Source organism: Carya illinoinensis, chromosome 9 (genome assembly GCF_018687715.1).
Source record: "Carya illinoinensis cultivar Pawnee chromosome 9, C.illinoinensisPawnee_v1, whole genome shotgun sequence".
Taxonomy (NCBI): Eukaryota; Viridiplantae; Streptophyta; class Magnoliopsida; order Fagales; family Juglandaceae; genus Carya; species Carya illinoinensis.
In genome coordinates, this window is record NC_056760.1 from 6,521,561 (window position 1) to 6,534,101 (window position 12,541).

Consider the following 12,541-nt stretch of genomic DNA (forward strand, 5'->3'; position numbering starts at 1 on the left):
ATCCAACGATTCCAATCCAATCCACTCCTAAAGGCTAAAGGTCATTTACGTAATTTCAAACCATTAATTTGATTCTTCCTCGTGAAGCTCTCACGTCACAGTTCTTGTAATGAGACGATTGGAAATAGATACGTAGTAACTGCCCTCCCTTCGAAAAAAAAGGCCCAGAAGGTCACTGTATGTAGCTTACATCATGACCGTCCAATTTTGGGCCCCGCAATTAAGGCAGATGAACGATCAATAGCTAACAATTATGGTGCGGATGTGCGTCCCAGTGCTTATTAAATGCTGACGCGCACCGTCCGATTAGAATAATACATCAGATTTGATGAGCCTCACCGGTACCATTGATGATGGTCCTCCCGACTCCCCACTCACGGGTCAATTAAATTGAGAAGAATATTTATATAATCTCCAACTGTATATTATCATCGGCATATTGCTAACACGTCCGAGTAATATATATTTTTTTTTCTCTCTCTCTCTCGCTCAGAAGAAAGGAAGCTGCAAAGGAGGGGGAGAGAGAGACTCTGAGATGAGGTTGTAGTGGTGGTAGAGAGAGAGAGAGAGAAGGCAATGCATTTCGTAGTTACGATGCTCAGATTTCGGCTGCTATGGCTGCTCGTTTTCTGTTCAGCTCTCTCGTCTTCTTCAGCTGGACCTCGTGAGTTTCCACTTTCCACTTTCCACTACTCTCTATCTCGCTCTGTTATTTACTATAATCGAAATTTTGAGTTCTGGAACGCTATAAAGCATTTGAATTAGGGCTTCGAAAGTTTATTTTTATTGCATTTTGATTTATTTAATGGTAGTTGCATTTTTAGCTTTGAGGACGAACCAATGCTCCTAAATATCTTTTTGGCTGCTTTGGAGTTTGGTTCGGGATAGATCTTCATTGTTCTGCCTTTAGTTGCCTTCATTTGGTATCTAATTGAAATGATGTATCAGAGAACAGAATTGAATATGAGTATCCAATTTCTTCTCGAATACTCTTAAGCCTTTTTTCGATTGAAAAACAATCAGTTTGAAACCGTTTGGTAGTCAGTGAAGATTTTCGTAAATAAAAGGAATATAGACGAAGGGATCTTCACTATTTTAGATATCAAAAGCAAGAAATCACTAAGCTGCTCCTGAGTTGAATTTCCAAATCTGGAAATGAAAAAGTAACTTCAAACAATTCGATTTTCTTTTTGTTTATTCTTCGTCTCCTTTAACTTATGGTTAATAACTTAATGAAGAGTTACCACAGTTGGCAGTGCCTATATTTGTGATAAGTAATAATATAATATTTTTTATAATTATAAGTAATAATATAATATACCTTCATTAAAGACGCGAAAGTTGCAATCCAAGTACAAGGGATGTAACATGAAATACTCTTATTTAGAAAGAGAAAAAGATACAAGTAAATTGTGAAAGTTAAGCCCATTAAAGTCTGTAAAAGCTTTCCAACGGAAAAAAGTGTTGAAAATAAAGTTTTGAGCTTCTCCCACGTTTGATTACAGTCCTCAAAATTTTATTTTCATTTCCCTCCAAATACACCATTAAGGCAAGTATGAACCATTTTTCACACAACTACTATTTGTGGGCTGCTACCTATCCCTCTCTGGGAATTAAATAGGTCCATTATTCTTCATAGCATGACCCAAGCCAAGCCAACCCGTCTGAAAAGATTACTCCACAGCACATTAGCAATCTTGCAATAGAGTAAAAGATGATCCATGGAGTCCCCACTTCTCTTACACATGCAACACCAATCATGCACCACAATGTGCCTTTTCCTTAGGTTATCTGCAGTGAGAATCTTTCCTAGAGAGGCTGTCCAAGCAAAAAAAATGCAATTATCGAAGGACCTTAGTCCTCCAAATACTCCTCCAAGGAAATGAATTGTCATTATGGGTAAAGACTCCATAGAAAAAACAAACACTAAACACCTCTCTCTTGACTGGGGCCCAATGAAGCTTGTCTACACCTCCCCTCATTTGGAAGTGCGCTTATAATATGTATATGCATGAATATACTGTTGTAGATTCTATAGCTATAAGCTATCATCACTTGATTATTGGTACTTGGATATTTATTAAAAATTCATGGAATCAAGTGATTACCATGGTGATGATGAGTTAAAGGGATGTATAGATTGAACCATCTTGGACATTTTAGTAAATCAGTATGTGCGATGCATGTTAAATATGGAAGTGGGCCATCTTTATGCGATTATTACTAACTCTTGGTGAAATTGAGTACTTATGAACCTCCCTGACTAGCAATGTATGCTTAAGGTTTAGATAATCATAATTTCTTTTGCTTAGCTGCTTCTCCTTGTCACTTGATTTTAGCTGTCATGTTTGAATTTGAGGAATCTTTTCTCTCACTACAGCACCATTTGCCATGCGCATAAGCTGTGGAGCTCGTCAAAATGTCCATACACCACCAACAAATACGCTTTGGTATAAGGATTTTGCATATACAGGAGGGGTACCTGCTAAAGCAACACGTACAAGCTTCATCTCTCCTCCTCTTCAAACACTTCGCTACTTTCCCCTATCTGGAGGTCCAGAACATTGCTACAGCATTAATGGAGTGCCAAAAGGACACTATTCTGTCCGGATGTTCTTTGGATTGGTTAAGCTGCCTAATTTTGATAATGAACCTCTATTTGATGTTTCTGTCGAGGGCACCCAGATATTTTCTTTGCAGTCAGGCTGGAGCACCCAGGATGACCAAGCATTTGCTGAAGCCCTTGTGTTTCTTATGAATAACACGGCATCTCTCTGCTTTCATAGTACTGGCCATGGAGATCCAGCAATCCTTTCCATTGAAATTCTTCAAGTTGACGATAAAGCATACTATTCCAGTCAAATGTGGGGTCAAGGTGCAATTTTTAGAACAGCCACAAGACTGAGTTGTGGTACTGGGAAGTCAAAGTTCGATGTAGATTATAGTGGTGATCACTGGGGCGGGGATAGATTTTGGAAAGCCATATCAACTTTTGGTCCGAGTTCTGATCGGCCTAGATCTACTGAAAATAGCATTGAGCAGGCTTCAAAGTCACCAAATTTTTATCCTGAAGCTCTTTATCAGTCAGCTCTTGTTAGTACCGATGATCAGCCTGACTTAACGAATATTATTGATGTGGAGCCCAATGGAAACTACTCAATTTGGTTACACTTTGCAGAAATTGATTCTTCAGTAACCGATGTAGGGCAAAGGGTATTTGACGTTTTGATTAATGGTGATGTTGCATTCGAAGCTGTAGACATCATCAAAATGAGTGGGGGTCGTTATACTGCTCTTGTTCTGAACACGACTGTTGCTATTAATGGAAGAACTTTGACAATAACCTTACATCCTATAAAAGGTCATGCAATTATTAATGCCATTGAGGTCTTTGAAGTTGTTATAGCGGAGTCCAAAACTTTACCAGAGGAAGGTACGCATGCTATGTTCTTTCTGTTATTATCGTATGTTTAGTTTCCTTCAAATTTCCCAATCTAGAACTAGGATGAGGCCAGCTAAATATGTTTGGATGCATACATAGATAAACTTACTTGCATGCTCGAGTGATGTCTGTATGACTTCAATATGATATATTGTATTATGTTGGTATGTTATTGTTGAATGCTAGCACTACTTCAGAAAAATATTCAGCAACCTGCCTTTCGTTAAACTGTTGTCATAAGTTTGATATTTTTGCTGCACCCAAAGACCAACAAGTCCCTAGTAAATCTTATAATTTGGTGACTTCACATCTCCTGGTTGATGCAGGGTGTCCCATACATGGGACTTATACTTCTGTAGCATGTTAGATCACCATCAGTTTTTAAAGAATAGACAGGTAGTTTTGCTGCATTGTCCATAACCAAAGATGAGTTCCTCCAACTGAAATCACCATCAATTGAAATATGTCTTTCAGCCTACAAGGCTGGATAATATGTATGCTGCCAAAACAAGTCAAAGTTTTCAGTCAGTCCACAACTTCAAAATATCTTGCTTCCCTGGGTGATTGCGGAAATCTCTCTTGATGTAAGCTTAAAAGATCCATTCGGAAAAGAAATCTTTATGCCTTTGAAAGCCACCGAAACTGTGGAAAACTACCACAGGTTAAATCCTTTAATGAATAACATATACCATACCTTGCCAGGAAAACTTATTTATGGACCAAACAAATTCCATCAAAGTCTATCCTATCTCTAAAAGATTCAGTAACTCATGTCGATGTTATGCCAGAATGACAAAGGAAGTAAGAGAAACATTTGATGGCTTCTACGGTGTCATGGTCCTTGTCAGTAATTTTCAATCCATGAAACAACACTTTAGCCCCTTTAGATCTTGTTGATAATGCTGTTTATCATTTGACCAGTAATAATAAGCCGGGATGACAAATGAAATTTCAGAACCATGCATGCTTTGGCATAGATAGTCCTTGTTATGCGGCTTCAGTCCATGAAACAGCTTTTTGTTCCGTTGAGATTGCGTAATAATCCTGAGCACCACTTGTTATAATAGTAATTCACTCCCTAAGGACATCCAATGCTAGACTGCTAAAGGGAAATTAGTGAATGAAGTTAAAATTTCAAATGCAACTATGTTTAACATCTGCTCTCTTTTCTTTTTCTAATCATTCAGTTTTACATGTTTCCCATTCTGTACTCGTTTCAATTTCAGTTTTACAGCAAAACTCTTAAGTAAACTTCAACAATATGTTAAGTAATGTTCTTATAAAAAAAATATATGTTAGTAATCTTGTAAATTATTATTTAGCTTGACGGATTTGGTAGAATAAAAGTCTTGAACTTTTATGTGAGAAATAAAATTGTAGAAGGGGCTAAAATTTGAACAGGGGAAAAAATTCTCTTTATAGATAAATTATGTGGTTTCTTTGGAAGTTGGAATCTGTAAAGGATGTCACTAATTTATCCTTGTCCCATTCCAGTCAGGGCTCTGCAAACATTGAAGAAAGCATTGGGGCTCCCTCTTCGGCTTGGATGGAATGGTGATCCATGTGTTCCCCAACAACATCCATGGAGTGGGGCAGATTGCCAATTCAGTAGTAGTGGGAAGTGGGTCATCGATGGACTGTACGTTCTTGATCTTTAGCTCATATTTACCATGTTTGATGCATTGAACTGCCTGAGAAAACTACCAATTTACAACTTTTAAGATTCTATACAGCAACTGAACCAATCTTTTTGCCCCCCTTCGACACTAAGCTTTAAGTCTGCACCACTGCCAGTTCCTTCCATTCCGTTATTGAAACACTGTCATCTATAAAACTAAGCATTCTTGCTCCTGCTATTGGATGTATGTTTCTTTAAATAGGGATTAGGCACCAATCAAAAGCTTTTTTATGCTAGTCCCAAATTATTAACCATGTTTCTGCTTTCTCTGACCAAACTATTGACACTAACCATATGGAGTTCAAGTCAAATGTCCAATCAACTGATATGACCTGGATAACATAGGGCTTGACACCATTGAATAGGACCTTATTCTATGCCATATATTCAGGTGAAACAAAAATAATGACTTTTGCATGAAATGTCTATTTTTGCTTTTAATTATCAACTATTGGAAGAAGTCATTTGATCCATATTTTGTGGAGTATATCTCTTGTTCTCTCATGGAAATAGCATGTGTTTCAAAAGTAACTGAACTGTACTCGTGTAGATTTTGGTAGTGGGTCATACGTTGATTTTTAGCTTTAATGCACTGGACCACTTGCATTGCTTCCACGATTATTGAGCTGGATTTTGGCACTATCTTTTCGGTATTTGGCTTCATTTTCCAAGCAAGAAAGTAGAAAGTTTAATTTCCATTTGAAGAATAAATTCAGTAGAAATATGGACTGATTAAGAATCATGCTTTTTCACTCATGCACATATGCATTCCGCAAGTATATTACAGCCTCTGGAATTTGTTCTCATCATCATGGGTGGCCTTAAAGTTGAGTAATTTGATGTTTTCTTAAAGATTTTAAGATGCTGAGTTGTTAATATCTTCTGTTGTATTAAATATGTTAATTAACTAGAGCTTTACCGTTGCCTGATCAGTGGACTTGACAATCAAGGTCTGAGGGGTTTCTTGCCTGATGAAATATCCAGTCTGCATCATCTACGGAGCATGTAAGTTTCTGAAAGTTGGCCTCCTTCAATTCCAATGATAAATTGGGCCCACAAACCTTCTTTTGTTTATCATTTTCAAATGGTTCAAATTTGTAATCTCAATATTTACCCCTAATAAGATGCAATGTGCAAAGAACCGACTATTAAAAAAAAAAAAAAAAAAAAAAAGAGGAGAGAGATGCAATGTGCAAAGACAACTCATGATCACATGACAATTTGAAATGCTGTGATAAGGATGACATATTTTTGTGAAACGGTCCTTGTTATGTGTTCACTCAGATTGTTAGTCCAACATTTCTGTTTTGTAAACCTTACAATGGCACAAGTAGTGAGCCACACTTATTAGCTTTGTTTATGTTACCTCTTATATTCATTTGCTTTGTGTGCATGCAGAAACTTGAGTGGAAACAACGTTCATGGTATCATTCCATCCTCACTTGGAACAATATCTAGCTTAGAAATATTGTGAGTTCATTGCTTCTCTCTTGTCAGATGTTTCTTACTGTTTTAGTTTCTACAGGATAAAAACAATTCTCTGTAAATGATATCATTTGCTGTGCAAAGTGCTGCTATGTCGTTGACATCTGGAAACCATGATATGCAGTGATTTAGCAGTCTTGAGATGATATCTTGTCTCATTTCTCACTTGCGTGAAGCTAGTAAAACCAATTCCATCGATTTTGCTTTTGGATCATTCAAGTCACTTACTGTTTTGTGCTGCAATTGATTTTCATAACTTTAAGAGGATGCTTGGGGAATGAGATGAGATGAAAAATCTGTTAATAGTAGTGAAATGGTTTTAATTATGATGTTTTATGGGATTTTGGGAAATGAGAGAGAAAAAGTTGAATAAAAATATTATAAAGTTAAAATATTGTTACATATAATTTTTGTTTTGGGATTTGAAAAAGTTGAATTGTTTTTTGTGTTTTGTTTGGAAGTTTGGAAAAGTTGTAATATTAAGTAATGATTAAATAAAAACAGTGAAAATTTTGAAATTAAAAAATGTTTGTGTTTGAGTATGTTTGGAAAAGAAATGAGATGAGAAAACACAACGTCTAAATACAACGTCTGAATGCATATATGCTTCCGTGGCAGGGATCTGTCCTACAACTTTTTTAATGGATCAATTTCTGAAACCCTTGGACAGTTGACATCATTGCGGATGCTGTAAGATCCTTGAAGCATCTCGTTAACCCATTAACTTATTCACGAGAGAAACTCTTATTTCAGTCATGATGATGCAGGAATCTTAATGGCAACTCTTTATCTGGAAGAGTCCCAGCTGCACTAGGAGGAAGGCTTTTGCACAGAGCTAGCTTCAAGTATGTTCCAACTATTTTTAGTCTTAAGGTTTTTGGGGCTTTTAGAAATACTTACCATAACATGTAGACAGAATTTTCTTGCATTCAAGATTGTGAAAACGTATTGTCCGTTACATTCTGGGTGGTGTTATTGTTACAAGGTCTGCTACAAGTACTTACTGTAGATATTTGCAGTTTTACCGATAATGCAGGGCTTTGTGGCATACCTGGACTGCCTACTTGTGGACCCCACCTTTCTGTAGGTGCGAAGGTTGGCATTGCTTTGGGTGCATTGTTGTCATTGCTACTCATTGTTATCTGTTCAGTGTGTTGGTGGAAAAGGCGGCAAAATATCCTCCGAGCACGACAGCTTGCAAGTAAGGACATTCATAACGAAGTAGAGACGAGATTTTTGGCAAAATGCTTTTCAGAAACATACACACACACACACTCTTGGTATGCATTTTGTGTGCAAAAATTTCATAAAAAGCAGGATGGAAGCGTTGTTGTCATGCCATGTTTACAATGGAACATGACTGCCAAAGTTGATGCATTTGTATATTTTGCAAGGCCTTTTGGTTTGTATAATGTTTCATGTCATTAACGAATTCATATTAAATGGTCAAATTAACAAAAACGAGAAGAATTGAACATTGAAAATTAGAAACACCCTTAGAATCCCCAGCTCAATTTGTACCCAATTTGAGATGGAAAATAACATCTGTCAAACCTTGTGTTGCCTACGCAAGCATGCTTTGTTGGTACTTTGTGTTCCTTCAAATTCATATTGTGCCTACTTTCATTTTTGTACAGCACGAGATGCTCCCTACGCAAAGGCAAGGACCCATTTAGCACGCGATATCCAGATGACAAGGCACAACAACCATGGCCATTCTCGGACTGCTGCTGAAACCGGGCCTATTTTGTTATCATGATTAGACACCCATCACCTTGGGACAACCATGGCCATTCTCGGACTGCTGCTGAAACCGGGCCTATTTTGTTATCATGATTATGTTCTAATCAAGTCGAGATAAGCTCCTCTTTTTAGAATGGACGCTTCATTTTGCTTCACAAGTCCAGGGACCAGTTCCTTGATTCGGCCTTGCAGATCTTGTTCAGCTCATGATACTGCCTGTTTGTGCTTTCAAATTCTTGATAGCTAATACCACATCCTGATCTTACCTGGGCGGCACCAAACTCTCTAATATAAAAATTTTTGTATATTGCTCCCATTCTTTTTTCTTTTCTTTTCGTTTCAACTTTTCAAAGAAACGTTGTAACAAATAGAGAATAGACACATGTAGAAATTGACAATGCTTATAAATTTTAGCCTTTTTTTTTTTCAATTATTACGTCTTTGGGGGTACTCTGACGCAGTAAACTTTTATTTTAGCCATTTGTCCTACTAAGAACGTCGGGAGAGATTACTGGGAAGCATGTCCTTACTGCCGCTCTTCCACAAATTGGCGATATGAAAGTAGTATAAATAAACAATAGACAAATATTGGGAAAAATATACAAACTCCCTTCAAACTACTGCTCTCTTCCATAAAGCGGCTATTTTGATAGCTTTATTTATTTTTATGTTTGCCTTGGTCTAACGAGTTAATATTTTAATTTGTGATGGGCTGTTGAGGTGATTTCAGATACTCTATTAATAAATAAATAATAATAATAAAATATTAAATAATAAATAATAATAATAAAATAATAAATAATAGTGAAATCACTGCTCAAACTGGGCCTTAAAGACAAACAAATGAGAAGAAAAGGACGATGGGCTTCATGATGGTAATTATTTTGTGTCCAGCAAGTATGCAACTTGTACTATCTGCAGAAAAACAAAAAATACCCAAAGAGGAAAAAAGTTGGAATATTACCATTTTGGAGCACACGTGTCCCCATAAATCGTAATTTAATGGGAACCAAAAGAGGGATAGAAAAAGTAATTTCTCTCCTTTTCTAATATTCTTAAAAAGAGAAAAAAAAAAAATGAAAAAAGCATTCACGTGAACATTGGGTGTGTTAGCTGCAGTAGAGTCTTCAGTCATTCACCTACATCACCGTACGACCTTCACATTTTACCTTTCGGTCCTAAAATCCACCCATTTGGATTGGACCACCACCATCACTCGACACCAACCCCACCCCCACAAAAAAGCCGAGTCAAACAAGCCAACCATAACTCAGCTCCCTCCCAGCTCGGCCTGTCCCCTGCAACTCAGACACCATCTATGTACCTTCCACGTGGGGGCTCTCTGACAACTCCCCCATCACAACCATTACAACTCCTTATCCTCCATTCACTATTCGACACGCCACCCCCCAAAAAAAATCTGATCGAATATCATTATCGTGTATTCTGCAACGAATCAAAACAAAAATAAATAAATAACAAAAGGCAGGCGCCGTACAATATGGGTAGGGCTTACGTCAAACGCTCTCACATATATATAATCTTCTATATATTTATGACAGCTCCACACCTTACCATCCCAGCGCACACGTCTTATCAGGCGGCGGCTCTGTGCTTTTTCTGGGTCCCTCTTCCTTTCATCGCCTCTCTCTCCATTCTTTCTCTCCCTGATTCTCACGTGTACGTTCTCCCACAATCTCAGCCGTCAGTCAGTGACGATCCGACGGTGTGGATAACGGATCGATTATCAATATGAGGAACATTGGAGGTGGGCCGATTTAAATTCGTTTGAATCGTTTATATAAGCGAGAGGTCATGCCGTCCAGCCGACGATTACGGGTGACTTAGTGGGTCCCCTGACCTTTTATACACACACCTCTGCTCGCTACACCCCAATCTCTCTCTCTCTCCTCATTTGCTCTCCTAGTCGCTCTTGCTTTCTCGTCTGCGTGTGTAAGGGTGCGAAACTTTTTCTCCGTTTCCTCTCATGGCGTCCGCTCGAGAGGGACACTATCGGGGGGTACGCAAGAGGCCATGGGGTCGCTACGCCGCTGAGATACGTGATCCCTGGAAGAAGACAAGGGTTTGGTTGGGTACATTTGACACTCCGGAAGAAGCTGCGCTCGCCTATGACGGCGCCGCTCGCAACCTCCGTGGAGCCAAGGCGAAGACCAACTTCCCAGCTCCGGTCACCACCGGTCTCCCCCTAGACCTTAACCTCCCCTCAACCGGCCACTGGAACTCCCACTCCGGCCGTCTCGTACTCGGTGAGTTCTTACAGACCGGCGTTCTCAAAGATATGAGCTGTGGCTCCCAGTCCGAGTCTTCGTCATCACCACATAAGCGAGAAGGTCCGGTTGCTGTCTCTTCTGGCGTGTCCCACGTGCAGGGGAGTCCGGCAACGGCGTCGTTTCTGGGGCTCGTGCGCCGCGGGTTACCTGTTGATCTGAACGAGCCTCCTCCGTTGTGGCTTTGAATGTGTATGCATGAGAGCTGTCTACCCTTTTTTTAGGGGGTCGTTTTGCGTCTCTGATCACTTAAAATCTCCCTGTTTTATTCCTTCTGTTTTCCCATTCTATGGCTTAGTGCCTAGCTAGTTTCATTTTTCTCTCTGTTTTGAGACTAATCGGGAGGGAGTAACCGGGAAAAAATCATTAAGAAATGAAAACCATATGTAAATACTAGTATGTTTTTGGTTTTTGTTTCCATGAAACAAGACAGTTCCACTTTATAATGGTTTCAATTTGTCCACATCTTCTTCTAGCTACAAAGTTGGAGCTTTTACGCTGAATATCATCGGCGAAATGTTTGTCGGTCTTAAGACCATTGATACGATCGTTTTGTCACAAACCATGATGATACACACGACAATGGATTCTTTCTTTCTGTTGCTCCTAAGTAGAAGAAACTAGCAGCAGCAGTCCTTTTGCCTACGCTCAAAGAATGCATATGATAGCTTTACCCGTAACACACAGATCCGGTTCCGATAATTTTTAAGAGCATAGGATAAATTCAATGAATCTGGGACCCCCACCCGCTCCTCATTGGGCGCGTGTGCATGCTTCGCGAATTTCAATGACGGAATGGTCCCTGAGAAAGGGTGAAACATGTTACAGCGACGAACTCGATGAAGGAGGGAGACCGAGAGAGAGTGGGGTCTGAATTCTTACTTTGTTAGGAGATGGGGGGGCGCGTTGTTAAGATGCCCTGCCGGCTTTTACGTACCGAATCTGTGGTCCAATTCCACCTCTTACACAAAATGGACTTAAAAAAAAAAAAACAAAAATCCTCTATTTTGATCGTTCAAATGATCTCCCTCTCTCTCTCATGTAAATAAATGCTAATGACCAAACAATGTAATTGCATTGGCTAACATCTCCTGAAATAAATGGAAATGATGTTTCCTCCGACCAGCCGATTTCCCACAGACGATGTTGTTTTGATGCACAAGGAGCTGCTATTGAACTTCCCAATCGAAAGATGAGGATCTCAAGTCTGAAAAACTGAGCGTAATGTGTTGGAGTTGCGTGTTCCCTTTTTATTTAACGTGATGCAGTAACTTCAACTATAAGACAATACCTAATCCCCGTATTTGATATTGACATATCATCACATGTTTCTATTCTCTTCAATACTACCCCCAATCCATACTTGTTTTAATTATTATTATTATTATTACTTATACGTCCAATGACAATGGCCGAGATCGAATATATATATATAATATTGGCTTATCTTCCTTATATTCTGATTATAAGTGGAGTTATGGTGGCAAAAACACGTCCCCTTTTCTATGTATTTATATTTGATAAATGTTTTATCAACAAATAAATTAAGTAAAAAGAAATTTACAAAATGACATAATTAAATATGCTACATTAAATTAGATCTAACAAATTATATGAAATCACATCAATTCGTGAGTTTACATTTATACAATTTTTTTTAAGTGTTTATAACATTCTCTTTCTTTTTGTATACAATAACATACAACATATTATAAATGGGGTAATGATACACTTACCACTCTTTTACCACTATTTTACCACTTATAGTGTATTTAATTTTTTATCATTTTCTTTTAAGTATTTTTTTAATATCCTTAGTCATTAAGAAAAAATTTTAAAAATATATAATTTTAGTGATAGTCACTTGCTTAATCATTAAGTAAAAGAAAAATTTTTAAAAAAAAT

The 12,541-nt window shown here is 38.2% G+C and overlaps 2 protein-coding genes across 3 annotated transcripts; both read left to right on the forward strand.

Moving 5' to 3' along the window:
• Positions 1–432: 432 nt before the first annotated feature.
• LOC122276721 (receptor-like protein 4) lies at positions 433–8,778 on the forward strand. 2 transcript variants are annotated; one of them, XM_043086629.1, is made up of 9 exons: positions 433–664; positions 2,381–3,433; positions 4,937–5,081; positions 6,054–6,125; positions 6,519–6,590; positions 7,224–7,295; positions 7,373–7,450; positions 7,625–7,806; positions 8,243–8,778. In XM_043086629.1, the coding sequence occupies exons 1-9, from the start codon at positions 577–579 to the stop codon at positions 8,362–8,364; spliced, it is 1,884 nt and encodes a 627-aa protein (XP_042942563.1). In that variant the 5' UTR covers positions 433–576; the 3' UTR covers positions 8,365–8,778. The 2 variants fall into 2 exon arrangements, with proteins under 2 accessions (XP_042942563.1, XP_042942564.1); XM_043086630.1 differs by lacking the exon at positions 7,224–7,295.
• A 1,273-nt stretch (positions 8,779–10,051) lies between these two features.
• On the forward strand, positions 10,052–11,099 carry LOC122275334 (ethylene-responsive transcription factor 12). The gene has a single exon (XM_043084350.1). The coding sequence runs from the start codon at positions 10,336–10,338 to the stop codon at positions 10,822–10,824; it is 489 nt and encodes a 162-aa protein (XP_042940284.1). The 5' UTR covers positions 10,052–10,335; the 3' UTR covers positions 10,825–11,099.
• The last annotated feature ends 1,442 nt before the right edge of the window (positions 11,100–12,541 follow it).

Excerpts from the sequence above, each read along its gene's own strand:
- LOC122276721 (XM_043086629.1), top strand. The coding sequence starts at position 577 with ATGCATTTCGTAGTTACGATGCTCAGATTTCGGCTGCTATGGCTGCTC. Across the intron at positions 6,126-6,518 it reads CTGCATCATCTACGGAGCAT|AAACTTGAGTGGAAACAACG; the intron begins GTAAGTTTCTGA and ends GTGTGCATGCAG. Across the intron at positions 7,451-7,624 it reads TTGCACAGAGCTAGCTTCAA|TTTTACCGATAATGCAGGGC; the intron begins GTATGTTCCAAC and ends AGATATTTGCAG.
- LOC122275334 (XM_043084350.1), top strand. The coding sequence starts at position 10,336 with ATGGCGTCCGCTCGAGAGGGACACTATCGGGGGGTACGCAAGAGGCCA.